Consider the following 24,577-nt stretch of genomic DNA (forward strand, 5'->3'; position numbering starts at 1 on the left):
TTTTTTTTTTTTTTTTTTTTTTTTTTTTAAAAAAAAAAAGGAGTTACAGGTAAGGCGTCACCTGGTACTTTCCTACTGCTCCCGTTTATATCCCTTGATAATCTTGGGTCAAATGTTCACAGGAATAAAATCAAATGGCATATGAATACCATGGATTGTGCTTCAACTATATAAAAGAAGAGTTGGCTGCAAAGGTCTCACTGCCACACTCAACCAACCATGCATCAAAAGCATTTAAAAGCAGTTCCATCCATACTGAATGTGTACAGGTACCTCCTGTGGTCATCACTCCTAGATGCAGCATTAACAGCTACTTACACAGAATTTGCACTGTTAGACATTATATATAATCTGGAGAGGATTTAAGTATGTAGGTTAGATGTAGCATTTTACACAATGGGTGTGAGTGTCCTTAAGCTACGGTGTCTACGATGGGTCCTGGAATCAATGTCCCAGGAATGCTGGAGAAAGGCCATGTCTGTGCTGATACACACAACAGCATGGATAAGCCCTCAGAACACTACACTAAGTGGAAAAAATCCAGGCAGAAAAGACCATATACCAGAAGGTTCCAATTACATAAAGGATTGAGAAGTCACCCACAGAGGCAGAATGCAGATAGGCAACTGCCCTAGGCTGGGGGAGAGGAGCATGGGGAGAGACTGCTTCATGGGAAAAGGGATTTCACTTTGGAGTGATGGAAATAGATGAAGCTGATAAAAGAGTCCAACATTGAACATGTACTAAATTCTACCAAATTGATAACTTTAAAATGGTCAATTTAAATTATTTACTTATTTGTGTGTGTGTGTGTGCACGTGTGTGTGTGTGAATTTGATGTATATGCACAAATGTGTCAGATATATTTATGTAAATGTGTCAGATATATAAATATGCAGGTGTCTGGAGGCCAGAGAAAGAATCGGGTGTCCTGTTCCATCTGCCTCCACCATATTCCTCTGAGTCAAGGTCTCTCACTGAAACTGGAGCCAGGCTGGCAGCCAGAAAATCGTGGAAACCCCTCTGCCTTTGTCTCCAGCAATGCTGAAGTTACAGATGTGCAGGGCCAACCTTGGCTTTTCACATGTGTGCTGCTATCTTAACTCAGGTCCTCATGCTCATATAGCAAGCACCCGTACCCACCAAGCCACTTCTCCAGCCCTAAACTAGTCTACCTTTACCAACAACAAGGAAGTTCGCAGCTCAGCGCATCCTTGGTGGATCCCACGTGATTGGGACCACAGTATACAGTGGCGACTCTTCTCCATTCATCGAAGAGGGCTGGATCCATCCCTCTGCTTCCGAACCGGGTCCCGGTACACGAGTAAGGCAGGCTTCTCTGTACTTCTGCAGGCTGCGCTGTGGCCGTGACCTGCCAGATCTGTACTGTGTTCGCTTTCTCTGGAGACCCCAGCTTTCATTTCCCACCTGGGTTTCAGTTCACGGCAATGCTTGGCACTCTGTAGCCAGCATTTCCTGGTTTGTTCTTGCCAGCTTCCTCCCACGAGGGCTGGATCCTGCACCTGGGTTCCCAGCTGCCTAATGAAACGAAGCTGCCAGTGGACTGTCCCCACCCTGGAGCCATGCCACAGCTGACCTTCCAGGAACTCCCAGCATCTGGAGTCCACCTGTTGGACGGTTGGTTGGTCCCAGAGATCCAGGCCTTTCTCAAGCCAAGTGTGTTGCCATGACATTGCTGTTCCCAAACACTCTCGCAATAAACTGCCCGAGTAGCCAGAGCTGGCTCTCCCCATCTCTCATATTAACTCCTTGGCGTTGTAGTGAAGTCATAGGCAACAAGTGAAGCCACTTTGTCTTATGACAAACAAGCTTGTGATTCTTCTCCCTACCCAGTGTCATAGAAATCATGGAGGAAGCTTTACCTCAGCCACACCACCTCCTCCCAGCCATGCTGTGCCATCCAAATCACACACGTGTAGAGTTCCTATGCTATTTTCTCTCAGATGAAAAGCGTTGGCGAGCCATAAGGAGTTGTAAAGTATTGAATACCGGCTAAGTCCTCTTCAATGCTTAGCCTTCTCCCTCCAGTCTCTTGTCAGTTTCTTTCCCCGTTTTCTGAATGGAATTGAGGGAACAGCATCTGCTCTCACAGGCTTGGTTCTGAGTCTCTGTGTTCAGAAAGGACCTCTGCTTCATCTCACAGATCAAGAACAGGGCGTGAGAAAGCCAACCTCGCCTGTGTCACTTACTGGCTGACCAGGAGTCTGGTGGCAGCAGGTTTAAGTCCCGGTTCCATGACATGGCTGCTTTATTCCCCAGAATGGAGACTCTGAGCCTCAGTTTAGTGGGGTCTTTGCAGAGCTTTGTGAGATAAGGTGTCAGGAGCTGAAGAGATGAGATCAGTAGCTACAGCGCTTGCTGCTCTTGTAGAGGACTCGGGCTCCACTCCCTTCATCCACATGGTAGCTCACAGCTGCCTGAGCACCAGGGGATTCAACCCTCTCTGGCCTCTATAAGCACCTGCACTCACATAGACAGACAGACAGACAGACAGACACATGTACATGTATACACACACTGCATACATCAGGGCTGCTACCATAAAAATATTATCAACTAATATAGCTAGCAAATAACAGAAATTTATTTGTAGAGGTTGGGAAGGCCAAGACAAAGATGCTGGCAGACTAGGTAGCCATCAACTGCCCTCTTGCTGATGCAGATGGCTGGCTTCCATAACCTTGCACAGTGTTGTGTACAGAGAGGAAGAAAGCTCTCCTGTCTCCTCCATAAGGGCACTGGTCCCATCACTGTGGCCCCCACCTCATGCTCCAATCATCCAGTAGTCTCTCCCAATGTTATCACACCGGGGCCTTTAGGAGAAGAACATAGTCTAGGAGTCACTTCTGTGTGTCCCTTTATACCTCCCAGCCCACCTGTGACTGCAACCAGCACTGCGGCAACCAGATACATCTCGCTGGAATTGGATGGTGCACATTTTTCCTGCCTGCTGTACCTCTCACGTTCTACCCCTTTGTAGAAGAAACGGACTGGTCCCTGTTCTAGTGAACATGCCAACAGTGCTCATGGAGACCAGAGGAGGGCACTGATCCTCCCGAAGCTGGAGTTACTGATGGTTGTGAACCATCCTGTGGGTGCTGAGAACTGAACCTGAGTCTTCTGCAAGGGCAGTCAGTGTTCTTAACTACTGAGCATCTCCCCAGCCTGATGCGGCTTTCTGTTCCACTGCTGGATGACAGAAGCCATGCTAAATAGAATATAAATAAAAGGCTATGGCTGTGTTCCAGTAGAAGTGTGGGGGGGGCGGGGGAGGGAAGAGTGAGAGAGGGATAGGGAGGAAGGAAGGGAGAGAGAGAGAGAGAGAGAGAGAGAGAGAGAGAGAGAGAGAGAGAATATAGAGGACTAGACTTGACCCATGGGCTGTGCCTTATCATCTTTCACATTAAAGTGACAAAGAAAAGCAAAGTGGATGCCTGCCTTTGTAAACCTCATAGTCCTGCGTAAACAATATAAAGATGGACGCAGTAGGGCTTGGATGTGACTCAGCGGTAGAGCACATCTTAGTATGTGCAAGGCTCTGAGTTCCATCCCTAGCACTGAACAGTGACCAAAGCAAGCTGTGAAGGGCCTCAAACACTGCTGTAGAATTTTGACTTCACTCTTTGGCCACACAGAACATCAAATGAGCTCAGAGAGCTTACAGCAACTGTGGCCTGGATCAGGGTATTTTACTTAGGGAAGATGAATTGTCCCCTTTTAGGGGTCCAGCATACAATTATCCCCTCTCACTTCTCTAACACCCGGGTCCCACTCTGAATTGCATGAACAAGGACATGCATCCTTGAGGCCAGATATACTTTAGAATTGATTTTGGGGTTACATATATATATATATATATATATATATTCCACACCCACAGGGTCTTGTCATCACCCTCATTTCACACTAATGATGGTAGTCATCTCAGTCCAGGGAAGGTCTGGGCCTTAAATGAGTAATGAAAAATCTTTTTAATCTCAGTGTTTGGATTTTAGGACTGCAGACAAAGGGCTGTGCACCTGGTTTGTATTATTTATAAATTGTCTTTGGGTCAAAGGCACCATCCCATGCCCTCAGTGACTGCATACAAGAAGTGCTCAATAAATGCTACCAAAGCAATGAGCAGAGGAGAAAGGCTGTAGAGCCGGTTCACTTAGTGGCTAAGAGGAGGATGATGGGACATCCTGCCAGAGCAAATGGGGAGACTTACATGGCAGGGTCAGGATCTTGAAGTGTATCTTAGGGTGATAGGAAGCTGTGTTGGGTTTGTTAGACAGGTAGAACATCAGAACAAAAAGGGGAAGAGGGATTGGAGGGCAAGGAGCTTATGTGATCATGTCAGAGATTCCCCTGACAGTAAGATACAAAGTGTCTGTGGATAGGGCAACAGATAAAAGTAACAACAGCAAAAAGCAGCACATACCAGTTGAAGGCCTGCCTACAATAGTATTTGAAGGTGAGATGTGGAATCTCAGCTTGGCTGACCCACAGCCCCTGTCTGAAGTGCTGAAGGGCAATGTGGAGCTCCAATGCTTGTAGCTGGGTCGCCTACTCTATGACCTTGAGAAGTTGCTTAACCTCCTTCCTATCCTCCCTGTGCCTCAGCTTTCTCCTTCACACCTACACCGCCAGGCTACTTTACAGAGGAAAGAAGTGTTTGTAACCCAGAACAGTGCTTGACTCTTGGCTATCGTCTCTGTTGCTTTATAAAAGTTGAATTCCTCAAATGATCTGCCTTGCCCTCAGAAGAATTTCCACTCTCAGATCCTTCCTGTGGGAATGAGCAAGAGCTGGAATTCTACCTGAAGATAATGAATGCCCAGAAAAGAGAGGACCACCTCAAGACACAAAACTTGGTCAGGCTGAAGAGGACAGGACATCCTTCTGTGTAGCCTGGAAGTATCTGTCTTACATTAAGGCACTTGTTTTTATCCTTTGTCTTTTAATCCACTACTCAGTTGTAATGCTTTTCAGGAGCCTTGCAGCAGCCTTGCAACATTACCGCATTCCAGGGCCCCTGAAGAGAGAGCTTTGGAGAGCGCTGCCTGGGACACCAGCACTGATTCAGAGATGTGTATGCAAATGCAAAGTGGAAACAGCAGCATCAGGTTTACCAAGAGAGAAGTCACCATTGCTGCTTGCTGGCCTTCACAAGCAACCATGTGGCTTCAGAGCAAACTCCAGCTTTTCCTATGAGGGATACTAGTCTGGCATGGCAGGATAAAGGCTCTTTCGTCAAATCAGGGCTCTGCAATACAGCTGGCAGCTTCTTTTTCTTCGTCCTTTCTTCCTTCCTTCCTTTCCATTCATATGCTCTTTCCCTCTCCCTCCCTTGCTTCCTCTCCCCTCCCCATCCCCAACAGGATCTCACTTAATTCAAGTTGGACTAGAACTCATTTTGTAGCTGAGAATGACCTTGAACTAAAGCTGTTTTATCCAGGGCTGGGGATAGAATCTAGGGCTTTCTGCCTGTTGAGCAAACAGTCTTCCAAGTGAGCCACATCCCCAACAGAATCACTCACTGTTATCATTGCCTCTCCTTTTTTGTCTGTCCAGAACTCTGTGGCTAGATCTTAAACCTCCTTGTTAGCTTTAATAAAACTTCCCACTGTACAGCCTCACGGTTTACTAACCTCTAATCGTTCCCTTGATGCTCCTGAATCAGGTTGAGTCTCTTCATGCTGACATTGGATGACATCTCTGATATGTTAATGGATTTGGGCCCCCGGAGATCTCCTGATCAACATGTCTGTCTATTAACTGTCTCAGAGCAGCATTCACCTCCAAGTCCTCATTAAGATTCCGGCTCTGATGCTCTTCTGCCTGGAGTAACCTCTTCCCATACATTTGCCCAGACAACTCATCATTGCCACCGAGACATAACTGCTGATATTTCCAAGAAGCTCTCGTGATTTCATCCCCCACCCATCTTCTCTCTAAATTCTAACCATGCTGAGCTTGTCCCTCTTTTTATTTTGGGGTTGCTAATTTTTGCATACATGTTTTTATTTATACCACAGCTAGGCTAAAAGTGTTTTTGCAAGTTGGGATCATTATTTACATTCTAAGTTGAGTTTTTCTCAGTTTTGGTATCTGGCAGGTGCACTGGCTGGCTGGTCTTGCAAACGCTACCTTCAACATGAAAAGCAAGGAAACTGGCCCAGCCAGCCAGAGTCTTCCTGTACTTTACTGATGACATCAACTTGAAACTTTTTCTAACCACATAAAATACTTTAAAATAAAATGTGGTGCATTCCCATTAAAATCAAAACATAAAAGGACAAAAGGTGTAAGTATTCATTATTAGAGTTTTCAGATATCAACAATTATACTCAACCTCTAAAGAATGCAAGAACAAACCTTTAGAACTACTGAGAAAATGTAGTATTGTCTAAGTCAAAAACTCTAGTCAATAAGAACGGTGAGTAATCAGAAAGAATAACCAGGTAACTGACCAGAGTCATGAAAGCTGTGGTGGATATTACTGTAACTATATAAAGACACATTACATTTGTGTATGCTATATTTGTTTACTCTAAAGATCTGTGGCTGTTTCACCTGGCCTGCCTAAGGCACCTGATAGGTTTAATAAAAAGCTGAATGGCCAATAGCTAGGCAGTAAAGGGAATAGGCGGGGCTGGTGGGCAGAGGGAGTAAGTAGGAAAGAAGGAAAGGGATGGAAGAATGGAGGAGAAAGAATTGGAGATGCTTGGGGCTAGCCAGGCAACTGCCTGCCAGCCAGCCAGTCAGACATGGAGTGGGACATCCAGAATAAAAGAAAGGTAAAAGCCCTGAAGCAAAACATAGAGGAAGAGAAACAGTTTAAGTTATAAGAGCTAGTGGGAGAAGCATTAACTAGGACCGAGCATTCGTGATTAATAATAAATCTCCATGTCATGATTTGGAGCTAGTGGGTAGCCCCCAGAAAAGCCTGCTATGAAGAACAACAAAACTCGAAGTTGTCCATGGAGGAAAAGCCTGCATAGAATGCATGGTTTAATTAAAGAAAACCTACAAGACTTTGTGGAAGATAAGAGACCTGCTTAAGTAGGCAGATGTCCTGGTTTTGACTGGAAGACACATAGCAGGGACGGTGGCTTTCCCCATATTAACCTATTAATTTATTGTAGCATCATCCAAAATCCCAACATCGGGTTTTATTGGACAGAGCACGCTTATATGATTCACCTGGAATATGAGTCTGCTTGAATAACCACACACACTTTGAATGCTGAGAAGATTAACTTGTCACCAAAACAGAATTATGCTAAAAATGTCACAGGACTCATAAAGGGAAGACAAGATGAAAAGAGCAGCCAAAGGGAGGAGAGCTATGCACAGTTTTGCTTTTCATGAAATAGCAGTCCACGCCATTGGGAAAAGAATGCACCAGTCGACAAATGGACGGGGGACTGCTAACTCTACTTGGTCAAGAAGACTGCTTTCCGATTCCCATCTTGCTGCCGTCTCCAGGTTGCACCTCCAGAGAGCTACCCAGCTCTCCACCCCTGGGCTTCGCTTGGATAGATGCTCTCTATGAACCACTTACATGGGCTCCGAGACCTCGGTGCATCGGTCAGGCCAAAGTGGAAACCACGCAAGAGGGCTGGAGTTTCTGTGGGGTTCCCTCAGGCTAGCTGCCTCTCTAAAGGAAGGCCTCAGCTTCTGTCAAGGGTGACCATTCTCCCACCTTCCCCCAACTCCGTTTGTGCCTCAGACCTGCATGATATCAGTCTCCCTCCATTGTCATTCTTCCATAGAGAACTCACAACTTTCCAACTTTTCTCTGGCACCTCATTTTGAGCTGAGCAGACCATGCATTTTCTGTTGTGGCCTACTGATACCATGTCATTAACAAACTCAAATTCCAGGAAGACAAAAGGTCTAAGCCTATTTTAAAATCTTTAGGAATATAAATATGAAGTATATTTATAACCTTGGGTATAGAAAATCTATTTTTTGATTAAGACGGGAAACTTAAATTCCTAAGGGAAAGCACAGATGCACATTTTTAATCAAAATGTCAAGCTTTTTTTGGGGCATTTGTATGTATGTAGAGAGACACCGAGAGACAGAGATGAGTATTCACATATGTGGGGGCATAATGTATGTGCAAGTGTGAGTACATGTGTAAGTATATGTGTGAAAGCCTGAAGTTAACATTGGGTGTCTTACATGGTTGCTTTTAACCTTACATACTGAGGCAGGGTCTCTTGATGATCTTGCCCATTCAATTGGTCTCACTACCCAGCTTGCTCCAGAGAGCCTCTGCCTATTCCTTCAGAAGTGCTGTGGGACAATGGTCTGTACCCTGTCAGTTGTATTTTAATAAAATGCTGATTGGCCAGGCAGGAAGTATAGGTGGGCCAACCAGGCAGGAAGTATAAGCAGGGCAATGAGAATTCTGGGAAGAAGAAAGACTCAGTCTGCAGTCGTCACCCAGACACAGAGCAAGCAAGATGTGACTGCCTCACTGAAAAAGGTACCAAGCCACGTGGTTAACACAGACAAGAATTAGGGCCTAATATAAGTTGTAAGAGTTAATCAGAAGCCTGAGCTACTAGGCCAACCCGTTTATAATTAACATAGGCCTCTGTGTGTTTATTTGGGACTAAATGGATGTAGGACCTGGTGGGACAGAAAACCCGGCCAACACAGAGGACTGCAATAATGGGGAAGGGGGGCTGTCATACCCACAAAGCAATTACGTGGGTGCCGAAGATGCAATCTCCAGTCTGCATTAATAGTACAATAGTAGCAAGTAAATTAACCTGAGATATTATTTTGATTCTCACACAGAAGGCTCTTGAAATTGGTAGTGTCAGGGACTGCTAAGCAGGTAAGGTTATAGGCTCTGTCACTAATTTTAAGGACAATATGGCAGTGTCTGTAGAAATCATTAATATGCATTCTTTATGACCCTGTGATTTGTCATCTGCTGTGAATAGAAATTTGAGTATTTACTCAAAAAGGCATGCACTTGGTTGTCTATTATAGATCACTGATTGTAGCAGGGAGAGAAAAGAGACTGAGAGAATCCATATGCATGCTCCATGTGCCTTCAGAATGTAAGTGAACACACACAACTTTAAAGCACACCCACAAAGCTGACATGGATTGCTGGCTTCACAAGGAATACTGGGAATATTTGAGGAGACTGTCGAGGGTTTTTCAATTTTTCTGTATTCTAATATATATTTTCTGTACCTCACTTCTTTTTGTGCTGCTTAAAAGTTTACAATGTGTCTGTATTTACATCTCACCTATAGAATTATAAGTTTTTAAACACAGCGCTGTGGCTAAGATATAATTCCCTCAGGAGAAAGGAAGAGTAAAGACTCTCAAGTTGCCTTGCTCCGGGGAGCCTGTCTCCTCCTGTGTGAGTTAGCTATGCAGGTCAATTAGCCCAAGCCTGCCAGGTAGCTGGATGTGCAGCTAAGTTCCTGACATGCAGAAAACATTGCCTGGTTGTTTTCTCTTCCCCGTTTGACCTGTGAGACAGTGCAGGGCTGAAACCCTCCAATACCCCAAAGGGCAGGCAAATAAGAGCTCACTTACATTTGTCAGAGGAGTGAACGAAAACGGGCCACATATGTTCATTGTTAAAACAGAAAAAAAACGTACATTCGCATATGCTGACTGTCAGTGGGTAAACAAAGGATGCCTTTCTGGATTCCACCAGAAGATCAAATAGCTCTGGTTTGCAAAAACAAGAAAGAAAAGAAAACCAAGATGTGGGACCAGATGAACGAGGGCTTTGAGAACAGAGAGACTTGTGAGCCAGCCGACTGCTTCCAAGCTTCATCTTTAGAGCCCAGGCTCTGTGGACGGACCAGGCTACCACGGATTAGGGATCTGGGTACTAGAATGCCAAGCCTGGAACCCAGCCTCCAAGCTGAGGGACTGATATACATAGACTGTATGTGACAGGAATTGTGGGAACCTGCCACCCCACATCCTCACCAGCTCCTCGGGACTTACCTGTTGACTGCCAAGTCTCCCCTTTCCATTACCTCCCCTATTCTCAATTGAGGACCAACTAGGAATCCAAATGTACCCTCTACACTAACCATATAGGATGTTTACCTTCCAGTCAGCCTGTCACCAGCTTCCCCATGGCAACAACCTCCCAGCAGAGTGGACCTGAAGCCATTCACACACACACACACACACACACACACACTCACACACACATACACTCACACCTCCACATCCACCCCAGAGGCTTTGCCCGCCCCCTCCTGCCTTTCACTCTCTGCTGAAAACCTGTGGTGGTAACTGACTCCCCTGGGGTACAGTCAGCTGTGGCATGCACTGCCTCCCTTCTCAGTGGTCTTTGCTTAGTCCCTCAAGGCCCACATTTCAACCAGCACACGCTTAGTATTGTGATTTATAGATGTGATTTCATTTTTAAAAAATCCTAGAGCTTGAGTTTTTAGACCATCAGTGTACATAAGGGCTAAGAGGTAAGCGTGTCAAGAAGTCAGGGGAAAGATGTTTAGCGCGTGTTCAACTAAGGGAGGAGGAAATGAAGTGTCAGTGGAGGCCAGAAAGATGAGGCCGAGTTTAGTATACGCAAGTGTTTCCAGAGGCCTCTGTGGGTTTCTTTCCCATTGGCCAGCTGTAGCTGAAGTCACAAGAGACCCTGTTATCAGCCGCTCTTGGAGGTGGGTGGGCTGGATCAATCGCAGTGTGGGGTCTACACGTCCGCATTTACCAACTGAAGCAAACTCACAGGAAAGGCCTTTGGGGATTCAGGACAGAACATGACAGCAAAGTTCAATCCCCACCTCCATGAAAAAGATCATGTACATATTTTTTGAGAAAAGGGTCTCTTGTCTTATGTGGTCCAGGGTGAGCTGGATCTCTCTATGTAGATGAAGCTGACCTTGACCTTCTGATTTTCCTGGCTGTACTTTCTAAGTGCTGGGATTACAAGCACGTGCCAACATACTGAACCAAACAGTAAATGACGCCTTGGATGCTTGACCTGGAGTTCCGCCATCTGCTCATGACTGCTTGTACGTCTGAAATCCTAAAGTTCTCGACATCAATCGAAATGGGGCTTTAAACCTTCTTCAAAGAACTGGTGCCATAAAGATAAAAGATTTAAAAGGGGCTTTCCCATCAGGTAAGTTTGGGACATGCCACTGAAATGACAAAGTGTTTGGCTTGTTTGTTAGCCTTTGGTAGGACTTCGCAAAGCCTTCAACCATGCTACTACGCTATCGGTCTGTAAGATGGAGATCCAGTACGCAGCATCTAAATGTATCTGACTGCAGAAATAACTGTCCTCCCCTTCTGTTTATATCTCAGAGAGCATCACCTTGTGGTTCATAAGCCGGATATGCAGCTTTGAGACAAAGCTACCTCTCAGAGGAAATGATTCTGGCTGGTCCAAGCTCTCCCTGTGGCCGCTTACCCAAAGGCTGCCTGGGAAGTGGTGGCGGAGGGCAATTTTATTTGAGACTTGGTCCTGTTGTAGCTCAGGCTAGCCTCAAATCTTACTCTGCAGGCAAAGATAACCTTGAGCATCTGCTCCTTCTGCCTCTATCTCTGAGCGCTGGGACTGCAGTTGTGCACTGTTTACAGTGTGTGCAGGGCTGGAGAACTGACCTGACGCCTGGGGCGTATTCGGCAAGCCTTTGCCAACCAAGGTGAAAGAAAGGTTTGTAAAGAGGAGCCTGGGCAACTGGAGGTTGCAATTGGGCATTAGGTCAGGCAGAGCACAGTTTAAGGATGCTAGTTAATAGGGATCCTTCAAATCACAAGAAAAACAAACCCACTAATTCCAAATGAAGACAGTAGGCTTGTATTATTTGCCTGGTTATGTTTTTCTTAACCGGTGCGTGCGTTATTACCTATGGATGCACAGAATGGACTCGTAATACTGAATGAAGACGGACACTTGATTCCTTATGCATTTAGCATGGAGAAAATGGAAGACCAGGGAAGAATTTGCCTGATGCCCCAGAAGCCACGCCTCTTCCTGCAGACACACAGGACATCTCTGATCACCGCAGAAAGGTGGGTGAAGGGGCCATGCTCACTTACTTCAGAATCACACAGCCTGTCCCTGCGGGTGGCGCTATCCAGAACACCTGGATCCGTGTCCTCCTCCGAGGGGTGCTTTCAGTGACTGCCACGGGGCAGTTACTCATAAACTGGGTCTCTTCTTCATCTATGATCTGTGAAAACCAGAGGCAAATAAACACATTAAAACGCAGTGTCCTTCTGTGGGTGGAGAGAGTAACTCTGGGGACTCTGACTTGACTGGATTTTATTTCTAGACCCATCATTCTGCATTAGCAGCCTCTGATCCCCAGGCCCCAGAACAGTGCTTGGCACAGTGTGACTACAAAGATCTGGCACATCTGTGCTCTCTGGGCCCAGACATTGTGCCAGCACTTGGAGGAACCAGCCCCTAGGTGATGACCCTGCACAAGGCTCCTCAATCACCTACGCATCTCCTGTTCAGAGGTGGAGGAGGAGGGTGTTCCTGGAGCAAACCGAACCTTGTTGAGTTCCAGCTTTAGAACTTAACTAAAATGTTAAAATGCCCTCGTGGAGGAATTGTTAAAAAACACAGAAGTCACCTAGTTTCCTGCAATACCCACCTTTGTAACTTCTACTTATGTCTTCTATTTAATTGGTATTCATATTTTTCCAAATATAATCCCAGTAATGTTGAAGGACACTGTAACCAAGATAGTAACCATTCTCATTCCTTCATACTGTGTTAGTTCTTCTGCCTGCGTGCAGAACCCTCTCATAGAATTAAAGCAAGTGCCTTTAGTGAAAGCCATTGTATCCAATTGTACTTATTATCTTTATTTCTTATTTTTAATTCTTTGACAGTTTCATATGCTTCTATAATAACTTTTAGTTAATTCAATCCCCATTACCCTTTCTTGTCTCCCTTCCCTCCTCCAAAGAAATCCTTCTTTCTAGCAAGTACCTCTCTTGCTTTTCTGGTGTATGGTGTGTATCCTCTGGGTTTAGTTAGAGCAGCTCACATGAGCATGTGTGGGAAGTTATTTACTGAAAGCATGGGGAAACTCATCCGGGGTCAACCGGCTATCTTAGTTAGAGTTACTCTTGCTATGATGAGACACCATGACCAAAAGCAAGCTGGGGAGGACAAGGTTTATTTGGCTTACACTTCCATATCATCATAGTTGTGGTAGTTTGAATGTAATTGGCCCCCATAAACTCATAGGGAGTGGCACTATTAGGAGGTGTGGTCTTGATGGAGTGGGTATGGCCTTGTTGGAGGAAGTGTGTCACTTTGGGGGAAGAGGGCAGGCTTTGAGGTTGCCTATACTCAAGCTATGTCCAGTGTGGTACACACAGTTGCTCCTCTGCCTGTGGGTCATGATGTAGAACCCTCAGTTCCTTCTCCAGCACCATGCCTGCTACACACCACCATGCTTCCCACCATAATGAAAATGAACCAAACTGTAAGCTATTCCCAATTAAATATTTTCCTTTATAAGAGTTGCTGTGGTCATGGTGTCTCTTCACAGCAATAGAAGCCCAAACTAAGACAATAGTCCATCTTTGAAGGAAGTCAGGACAGGAACTCAAACAGGGCAGGAACCTGGAGTCTGATGCAGAGGCCATGGAGGGGTGCTGCTTCCTAGCTTGTTCAACCTGCTTTCTTATAGAACCCAGCACCCCGAGCCTAGGGATGTCACCACCCATAATGGGCTGGGCCCTCTCCCCTTCATCACAAATTATGAAAATGCTCTCTAGGCCTGCCTACAGTCAGATTTTAGGGAGGAATTTTCCCAATTAAAGTATTCTCCTCTCAAATGACTGTAACTTATGTCAAGCTGACATAAATCTAGCCAGCACAATGGATCCCTTGCCAGCTTGACACATAAACACATCCATGTGAAGCCACAGCCCCCCTTTCTTATCCATCCAAAAGAGCACACGTTAATATTAACATCGCAATATGAAATAGTCCAACTTTTAAAAGTGCCAGTCTTTAAAAATTCAAAAACTTGAAAGTTCAAAGTGTCTTTAAAATAAGCAAACTCTCATTTAAAATCCAAAGTCTTTCTAAACTCCAAAATCTCTTTAAAAGTTTAAAGTCTCTTACCTGTGGGTTCTTGTAAAAATCAAAAATAAATTAAATACTTCCTTACTTCAAAAAGTTAAGAACCAGAGCCCAGTTGTAATCTGAACAAAGCACAACCAAACTCCAACTGTGTAAATAATCCAACGCCAATGTCTGGGATCCACCCACCATCCTCTGGGGTTCTCTAAAGGGACTGGACCACTTCTCTGGCTCTGCCCCTCTGTGGCACACACAGTTTATCTTCTAGGCTCAAGCTGTTTTCCTCCACTGTCCCTGCTCTCCTTGGTAGTCATCCCCTGTACCAGCATCTCCACCATGCTGGCTTCTTCTGCTGCAGCTGGGTTGCACTTTCACCAACAGCCTCTCCTCGGTTCTCTTCAGGGATTCCAACCCTGCCACACAGTGCCAAGCCCCAGCTGCTCTCATGAGCCCTTTATGCCTTTAAAACCAGTGCCACCTGGGTGGTTATGACATTAGCGAGTTTAGCTACCAGCAGAAGGTATAAACTTGGCTGCTTCTAGTACTCAGTTTTTGAATGTTGACCCAGAGGAGACACTTCCCAGAGGACTTCACCTTGATGGTGCCCATCTCTTAACCACAGATAATCAGAAGCACAGATTCTTACCTCAGAATAGCAAACTTTACTGATAGAGTCATTAAAGGATTTTTAGACTCCTCTGAAAATCAGCCAGGCCTCAACCATCTGCATTGCTATTGCCATTCTTTTTTTTTTTTTTTTTTTTTTTTTTTTTTTGAGACAGGGCTTCTCTCAAAAACAGTGTAACAGCTCTGGCTGTCCTGGAACTCATTTTGTAGCTTAGTCCAGCCTGGAACTCCGAGATCCACCTGCCTCTGCCTACTGAGGGCTGGGATTAAAGGCATGTGCCATCCACTGCTGTCAGCTTTCCACACTCTTATCTTCCAAGCTCTCACAGAACAAACATCTCACCAAGGTCTGAGTACTCATTGGCTTTTTCAGTCCAAAGTTTTAAAGTCTTTCCACAATCCATCCAAAAACACACGGTCGGGTCTGTTACAGAAATACCCCACAATCCTGATACCCATTTCTGTCTTGGTTACAGTTACTATTGCTGTGATGAAACACCAAGGCCAAAAGCAAGTTGAGAAAGAAAAGGTTTATCAGGCTTACACTTCTGTATCACTGTTCATCATTGAAGGAAGTCAGGGCAGGAATTCAAGGAGGACAGGAACCTGGAGGCAGGATGATGTGGGAAGGCCATTTGTCTATCGGTTGCTTTCATTGGTTAATTAATAAAGAAACTGCTTGGCCTGATAGGGCAGAATTTAGATAGGCGGAGTAGATCGAACAGAATGCTGGGAAGAAGGGAAGTGAGGTCAGATGCAATGGAGCCAGCCGCCAGGTCAGGCATGCTGAATCTTTCCGGGTAAGACACCACTTTGTGGTGCTACAGAGATTATTAAAAATGGGTTAATCAAGATGTGAGAATTAGCCATTAAGAGGCTGGAACTATTGGGCCAGGCAGTGTTTAAAAGAATACAGTTTCCGTGTCATAAGCTAGCCAGGCAGCCGGGAGCCAGGTGGCAGGAACGCAGCCTGCAGCTCCCGCTACAGAAGGAGCTGATACAGAGGACGTGGAGGTGTGCTGCTTACTGGCTTGCTGATCATAGCTTTCTCAGTCTGTTTTCCTATAGAACCCAAACCAGCAGCCCAAAGGTGGCACCACCCACAATGGGCTAAAGCCCTCCAACATCAACCACTAATTAAGAAAATGTCCTATAGGCCTGCTTACAGCCAGCCAGATCTTACAGAGGCATTTTCTCAATTGAGGTTCCCTCCTTTCAGATGACTTTAACTTGTGTCAAGTTGACATAAAACCAGCACAACTCCTGAAAAAAAGTTATATGGAACAATTATACTTTAAAAATTTTTTGGATTAAATTTTATATTTTGTTGAGTTTTTAAAATTTGTTTCTTGAGAATTTCATATATAAGAATTATATCATTTTCACCTCTCTTATTCCTCCTTCAATTCCTCCCATTTCTACCAACTTCCAGCTTCTCCTCAAACTTATTCTTTAATTATTACTGTTTTTACATGTGCATAGATAGATAGATAGATAGATAGATAGATAGATAGATATAGGTATATACACATGAGCACAATCACCTAGTCTATCTTGTGTTATTTATATGTATGTGTTTAGTGCTGATTACTTGGGATTAGGTAACCTATCAGGGAACTTGTCCTTGGAGAGTCCTCCTCTCTCAGCAGCCACTAATTGCCTTTAGCTCTTCATTTAGGGGTGAGGCTTTGCGAAATTTCCCAGTCTGTGTAGGTACATCATTACCCAGGTCTTTTTTAGGTAATCATATTATTGAAATTTTATGGGTGCAGCTGCTTTATTATATATAGGAGTCAGTATCTCTCTGCAGACATCCTGATCCTTGGTCCGTATTCTCTTTCTGTGCCCTCTCCCATGACGTTCCCTGAGCCTTATAGGTAGGGGTTGTATTGTAGATGCATCAGCTGGAGTTGAGCACTTCATGGCCAGTGGTTCTTGCATCGTGACCAGTTGTGAGCTTCTGTAATGGTCTCCATAGGCTGCAGAAAGAAGTTTTCTTGATGAGCGTTGAGAGCTGCACTTACCTGTGGGTGTTACATATTCAGAATGCAGTTAGGAAGTATAACTGTTTTAGGAAAGTGGGAATAGTAGGTCCATGGCCTTACCAGCCAAGAGTGGTTGGCTACTTTGATGGTTCCAGGCAAGAATTCCCCCTGACTGAGTAGGCCTAACGCCCAATAAGACAGCCGGTGGTTACCTCCAAGATGCCACTATTGTACCTATAGGTATACCTTTCTATTCTGGTAACTGTTCCAGTTTGTAGGCTTTTCAGCAAGCATGATTACTAATCACTTTTCTGTTGAGAGTTTTAAATCTATGGTCCCAAGAGCTATGGCTCTGTAGTTTTCTTTTGTGTAATATTTTTGGTTTTGTTAATAAAGTAACAGTGTCTTCATAGATGGAGTTAGGAAGTGTCCCTCTGCTTTTATCATCCAATAGAGCCTATAGACTTGGTGTAATCTCTTCCTAAACCTTTTGAAAGTATTCACCAGTGAGTGTGTCTGGGTTTGGTGTTTTCTGTTTTGAGGGATTATTTATTATTGATTTGATCTCTTTAATAGACATAGGTCTTTTATTCTGATAATACTTTTGGAAAATTATGATTTTTAAGAAATTGAATGGTTTTAATCTAGGCTATAAAATTTGTGGTCATAAGAGTTGTTCACATTATTTACTTAAAATATTTGCAACCCTTGGATATACAGTGATGTCTATTCTTTAGTTCCTACTTTAGTAATCGGTGTCTTTTCTTTCTCAGGCTGATGGAAGGCTACTCAGCTAATTAATCTTTAAAAGAAACCATTGGATTTTGGCCTTGTTATCTTTCTCTACTGATCCCATATTTTCAATTTCATTGATTTCTCCTGCTTTAAAAATTACTTCCTTTTATTGGAAAATGTCCCAGATTTCATTTGCTACAATATTTCTAGTTTCTTAAGGTAAAACCTCAGACTACTGAGTTTTAGATCTTTATTGAAAAAGATAGTTCAATGCTATAACTTTCTCTCCAAGCACCGTTTTTATAACATCACACATATTTTGATAAGCTGTGTCTTCCTGTTCGTTTATTTGAAGTTCTTCTTAGAAACGGGCGATTTATGCTCCAAGTGCTTTAGGATTTCAAGCTTTCTGTTACTGGCTTCCTGCTTAATTCTTGTGTAGGCTAAGAATGGGCATTGTGTGATGTCTGTTCTTTTAAATTAGTGAAGCTTGTTTTAGGGCTGGGGGTGCGCTTTAGCTTGGCAAATGTACCACATAAGCCTAAGAGTGTGGGATGTACTGTTAATAGGTAAAGTGGCCAATGATACCAGTGAGCAGGTGTTGGAGGCCGTGTGGGTCCAACACAGATTCCCTAACTGGACTGGAACAGAGTCGCAAGGGATAAACCGACGCAGCTTACACAGTCATCATGGAAGGGCAAGATCTCTCCTTTATTATCCAAATACCTTATAAATCATCACATCAACTGAGCGGGAAAACATATTAGGCTGTCTCCTAGGCAACCAGGTGCATGGGCTCAAGTCACGTCCACATCTACCTGTGTGCTAGCAGTCAGGTAGGCCATGAATTAGCACCTCTATAAGGCTTCCTCCAAATTACCAAGAAATAAGCACCAAACATCCTGACCAGCTTCAGCCAACACCTCTTCTCAGGTGATCTATGTTTATAACAAAAGAAACTAGGAGCAGCACATCCTGGCTATTGTTAAACAGAGACAGCTTGTCTGCAGAGTTCGTGACCACCTCAGACCGGGTTAATGGGTTTAGACCACTGACATTCAATGTGATTAGTGGATTGATTGTATTTATTACTCCTTTCTATATTTTGTCCTTGCTTCCTGCCCTTTTTTCTCTTTCACTCTTTTTTCTTGTTTTTGTGACTATACCCAGTCAACACTGAACACTTTTATTCTATTTTCTCTCCCCTCTTAGCTGCACACTTTTAATTCTTTAAAAAAAAATTAGAGGCTGGAGAGATAGATCAGTGGGTAAGAACATCTTCTTTAAAAGGATTAGGACCTGAGCTCAGATCCCAAGCACACATATCTGTAACCTTAGCCTGGGGAGTAATAGAGAGATGGATTCCAGGGCTTGCTGGTCAGCTAGTCCATCTGCAATGGAGAGCTCTCAATGAAAATGAGAGACATTAGCAAGAATATAAGGTGGAGAGTAGACACCTGTCGACCACTGACCTCCCAATGTGTGCATGTATGGGCACTTTCACACACACACACACACATACATATGTACACATGCACGTGTATGTACCACATATACCAAAAATAAAAATAAAAGCCATTTTCAATAGCTATCCTTCTATTTGCAGCATACATTCAGAGTTAATCAAATTACCGCAGACTACTTCACAGTGCTATAAGTGCCCTGTATTAACAAAATGTTCCCAACTCCTTCTCCCACCTCTATGTCATTATTGTCAAGAATTTCGCTTAAACACAAGCTTGCATATGAACACCTGGCGCAACTGCACACGTGGCGCGCGCACACACACACACACACACACACACACCTTTAGTACATTGCTTATTTTATTATGAACAAGTTGTCTGTCACCTGTTAGATCAATGAAGACAAAGGAAAGAGTTTTTTTCCCCCGACGTTCTTCTAAGCTATATTATCTGCCTTCTTTCTGAATACCTTTTAAAACCAATTTTAGAAATGTAATTCTAACTGGAAACAAACACCCTCAATTTTTATTTATCTGAGAAAGCCTTTATTTCTTCACTCTTTAAGGATAATTTTGCAAGGTACAGAATTCTAGGTTTGGAGTTCTGTTCTCTCTCTCTCTGTCTTTCTCTCTCCCTTCCTCCCTCCCTCTCTCTCAACATTTAAAACATGCTATCTCCCTTCATTTTTTCCTTATTTTCTACTTTTCTTTGGTTTGTTGTTATTTTGGTTTTGTTTGCTTGTTTCTTTTTAAGACAGGGTCTAGTTATTTGGCTCAGGCTGGCCTAAGATGTCCTGTTTCTGCTTCCTAGGTCTGGGATGCGGTGCCCAACTTTAATTATAAGTCACTCTCTTCCCTTTTCCTCTTTGTTCCTCCTGCTCATATTCTCATTATACACATTTTGTACCTTGTGTGCTCATTCCAAAATAGTATCATTCTTAGATACTATGTTTTTCTCCATTTTCCTCCCTATTTTCTCTTTTCTGAGTTCCCAAAGATGCATCTCCAAGCTCAGAGATTCCTTCCTCAGCCATGTTGTCTTCTAGCAAGCCCACCAAAGGCATTCTTCGTTCCTGTGGCACTGTCTTTGATTGCGAGCCTTTGCAAACTCTCGGGACCAGATTTCCATGGCCGTCCCACCCCCTGCTTACATTCCCCATCTGTTCTCACACGTTGTCCTCTTGGCATTTTAATTGTCCTGTTTTAAAATTTCTACCCTAATTCCAAAACTTCCTGCCACTTCTGACTCTGCTCTTGTCCTCTTGGCATTTTAATTGTCCTGTTTTAAAATTTCTACCCTAATTCCAAAACTTCCTGCCACTTCTGACTCTGCTCTTGTCCTCTTGGCATTTTAATTGTCCTGTTTTAAAATTTCTACCCTAATTCCAAAACTTCCTGCCACTTCTGACTCTGCCCTGACGCTGCTCAGTCTCTTTGAACTGTGTTTTTATCCTTTAATGGACATTATTCTTTCCTGTTGGAACTCAGACGTGATAGATGGGGTCCGTGCAGCTGCTAAGCATAGGGCTTTTGTGGGCTGTGGGGGCAATGGAAATGGTCTCCAGTCCCGTGGCTGGGCCTCTGTCCTTCGGTGAGTCGGTGACCCTGGCCTAGGAACTTCATCTGAGCTTCTCAGTTTTCCTCTCTCGCTGGAACAGAGGTGTAGAGATGGGCATTTCTCTTGCCTAGAGCTGGCATAGCTCAGCCTACCGACAGGCATCGTAATGAGAAGAATACTTGACTATTATAAAATACTGGAAGCATGAGACATTTCCCCCCAGTTTCCATTGTGAGAGCATGGTAGACCTTCTGGTGTTAAGCTCACAAAGATGCTGGGACTTTCCAAGGCTTGCCTATCCCTGATGTTTGCAGAGAAACCTCCTGGAAAGATGTACAGGAAGCCCCCAGTAATTCATCTGCCATGGGGCAGGTTTTTCCTGCCCTGGCCAAGGTTCCCATGAAGGTCTTTGTTAAGAGGTGATTCTGTGGATTTGCTTGTCTGCCTCTTTGACATCAGGGGCAGCAATTAGCCCTTCTGCGTGGTCCTTTCAGGTGATAATAGTAAAATACTCTAGGCTAGGGCTAATAAGGACTAGTGGTATATTTCTTACTGATCTTGGCTGGGAGCCAAGGTTAAGGTGCTGCTCGCCACAGAAGGCGCTACTGCACCACATCCTCACACAGTGAGGGGACAAGTAAGCCCCCTCCGGCCTCTTGTGAAGGGGCATGAATCAATTCCTGATGGCTCCTGCCCTCGTCATCCAATCACACCGATGTCTATCTTCTAATACAGACGAGCTGGTGAACAGGAGCGAGCATATGTGCTTTCAGGGGTCACAACCACTCAGACGCTGGTACCCTGTGACCTCTTTTATCTGCAAGTCCTCAAAAGACTTGTTGGTTCTTCTGTTCATTCAGAACGGCACCTTTCGGCTCCTGACACGCCACGCCTCCTCCGCCTAATGGCACTTCCTCTGCTTTTCCCCCACCCGCTTTTCTTTTCATGCAGAGTAACCTTGTAATTTATTATCCAAACTAGATACTCTTTTTAGGGTACTCTTTGCAGAGCTGGGGATCAAATCCAGGCTCTTCCACATGTTCAGCAAGCATTCTACCAATGAACAAGACTCCCCCATCCCCAGAGCTGCAATTAATGGTTCTGAAACAACAAACGAAACCAAGACTTTCTCAGTCAGTGAAAGTAATCTTAACATGTACCAGGTCCCCCAAAACTCATTTGATTCTGGGCTTTCTAGTCTGCTCCCCATGCGACCATCCCCACACTGTATTATAATATATTCTGACGTCTAGAAAGCGATGGTGGGTCTCCCTTCCTTGCTCAACCTTATGCCCATGCGCCCATGCTAGCTACTTGTGGTGCTATTCCCGAAGGGTATATGCAAGCCCCTTATGTTGTGGTCATTTTGTCTTTCTAGTATAATCGAAATCTTAGTGCTGCCTTGCAGAACTTTGGGATCTGGTCAGCGAAGATCAGTCTCACTGTCTCCAACCCCAGCTGCCCTGTCACACTGCCGCACACATATGGCAAATGCAGCCTCCTTCCCAGTCACAACAGAGGTTTAAAATACCCCCCCCCCGCGCCCCACCCTAGCTCTTATCAGGAAAACGCTCTTTCCCAGGCATTGCCACCCCGCTCCCCTCACTTCTGTGTTGACAGAGACACATTCTTTCTTCCTCACGTCTGCTTTGTTTCCTGACACCAACACTTGTCCCCTTTCTCCAGATTCAACATTTGCTGCAACCAAAGTCCTTCCTGTGACCCTTTTAAGCAACCCACTCTTCCATTTCTAAGTTCAAAGACTCTCCCTTAGCCCTCCATATCCTAATCACTTTACCTTTCTGCTGTCCATCGTAATCACATCGGCCAACAACTTGACTGAATCTACTGCCTTCACTTCCTCCTCACTCTTAACCCAGTCCTGTGTATTTTTAGTTCATACCATTGAAGGGCCTCTAGCTACACCTCCTGGAATGCTTAACTCAACAGATCCTTTGTCCTGGTTCTTACCACACCACTACCCCAACCCTGCCTTGTGGCTTATCTTCATCTTGGTCTCTCTCCTACACCTAGCCTGACCTTCCCCCATCCACTCTTTTTTTCCTTTCTCTGCCTGCTCACCTTCCTTTAAACACCTTTTAGATCCTCCTTTAGTCTCTCTGCAGGTGTTCCCATTCAACCCCTGACTTTAATTATTACCTCCGTGGAAGGATTCTTGAGTTGACATTTCCGGTCTTGGCGGCCTTACAGAGCTCCATGTTCAAGCTTCTGTCTTCTAGTTCTGGTTACTTTGGGATTTACTTAACCCCCATCTCCCAAAAAAATACCAGCTCAAAGCCACCTTGCTAATAACTGATCTAATCTCTTTCCCTCTGATCTGGTCTTGCTCCAACTGTGCAACTCAGAAACAACAGGTGTCCTTCTTGGCTCGCCATTGCTCGCCCCCCTCCCCTGCACCCTCATCTTATTTTACCTCCTGGAGGGTGGAGGGCACTCGTGTTTCTGCCCCCATCCTCTCTATTACCCAGGTTAAACTGGGCAAATCTAGACCCATTCTCTCGCCTTGCTCTGAGCTCTTTCCATCCCGAAAGCCAGAGGAACCTTTGAAAACCACACAAAAACCTTTAAAGTCTTCCTCCTAAAGTCAGCTGCACAGCTTTTCCGGGCTCCAGAATGGGACTAAAGGCTCTGACAGAGTCTGTTCTGCCCTCCCACCCCAAAGCCCAGCTCTGCTCCATCTCTCTACTGGGTTTCTGTTCTTGGCTTCTCTGCTTGTGTGCTTCCTCCTGCCAAAGCCTGGTCAATTCCCACTTCCCGGGACTCTTTAAAAACCCACATTTCCTCAGGACTTAGCATGGTGCCTGGCACATAGCAGATGTGTCCTTAAGAACGATGTGTGCAGCCAGCCTCCGGATCAGCGGGGAACCAGTTCCAGCAATGTGCGGAACTGCACAGCACGTACATATAGTGCATGCATATCCTGCCGGTAGTCCCTACAGCATGGAAATCAACAATGCAGCCTATTGTTTAGAAAACAGTAACAAGTCCGCATATATTTTAAGCATTTATTTAAAAGATAAAGTGTTTTTTTGACTCCAGTTGGTGCAGACATAGAGAACCAATTGAACTTGCCTCCTCCTTTCGGTTCAAGGTTGCTCTGTCTACGTCTTGGCTACAGTCTCCACCTGAGCTCCGTCCATGGCAATTCCCTGGACTTCTGCCTTAGTGAGTTGTTTTCCTAGATACTGTTAATGACCTTGACACTAGTAATAGTCGTGTTTTTAGGTAAGAGACTGTATGTGCATAATTCCCATTCCCCTCAGATACTGAAAAAGAAGCAATATTGGGGAAGCCACTACAATGTAGACAGTGAGGTCAGCTGCTCCACGCTCCATGGTGGCGGAGCCTGGACTGGAGTGCAGGCCTCCTTGACTGGAATGCCCATTTCCTCCTCCTGTGGCATTATTCCTCATATGCCAGACAAGAAGTTTCTTTCTAGTCTAGCTTTGTCCCATGAAACCACAAACATGAGAGAAACCCTAGACAGCAAAACACTCCCACCCAAAACACCAAGTACTTAATTCACACAAATAGCACACTTTTGCTTTATGTTTTCCGAAAGGGTACTTGGCACCCCTGTGCAGTGTTGTGGATTTCTCAACAATGTGAGTTTCTTGGGTTTGCACAAATGAGACTCCCTGTGATCATTGTCACAGAAGAAGGTCCCTTGAGCCCTATGCCTTTAAAGTCCGTGGTAAGAATCTGGTTGAACATGCTGGGAAAGTCAGAAACATCAAATATTTAATAAGAATCTACTGTCCACTGGGTATCTAACACGCTCATATCATTGTACCCTTGATGCAAAGCTTGGTGTGATCTGGTCTGGATTCTGATCCAAAGTTCTCTAAACCCAAGCCTTCATTTGGTCCAACTGAACCCTGACACAGACTCTAGCTGAGGAGAAGATTAAGGCCCCTGGCCCAGAACTGAAACAACAAAGAATGTTTTCCAAGCTACAGAAGCCACCTCAGGTAAATCTGGCTGTTTATCCTCCATCTCGGTAGCCAGATGGTGATTAAACATGGAACAGAAGGGGCTGTTTCCTTGGATTCAGAGAACACACCCAACAGCTCTCTGCTCCTCAGAAAATACCAGCTTCT

The 24,577-nt window shown here is 44.7% G+C and overlaps 1 protein-coding gene across 1 annotated transcript in view; it reads right to left on the reverse strand.

Annotated features, from left to right (window-relative positions):
* Spon1 (spondin 1) overlaps positions 1 to 24,577 on the reverse strand; it is a 298,089-nt gene that overhangs the window by 208,688 nt on the left and 64,824 nt on the right. Inside the window, exon 3 of the mRNA XM_050143162.1 lies at positions 12,076 to 12,209. Within this exon, the coding sequence (XP_049999119.1) occupies positions 12,076 to 12,209 (134 nt within the window). The remainder of the gene's footprint in view (positions 1 to 12,075; positions 12,210 to 24,577) is intronic.

This window comes from Alexandromys fortis, unplaced genomic scaffold (genome assembly GCF_014885135.2).
Source record: "Alexandromys fortis isolate MF-2015 unplaced genomic scaffold, M_Fortis_MF-2015_v1.1 scaffold_45, whole genome shotgun sequence".
NCBI classification, from domain to species: Eukaryota; Metazoa; Chordata; class Mammalia; order Rodentia; family Cricetidae; genus Alexandromys; species Alexandromys fortis.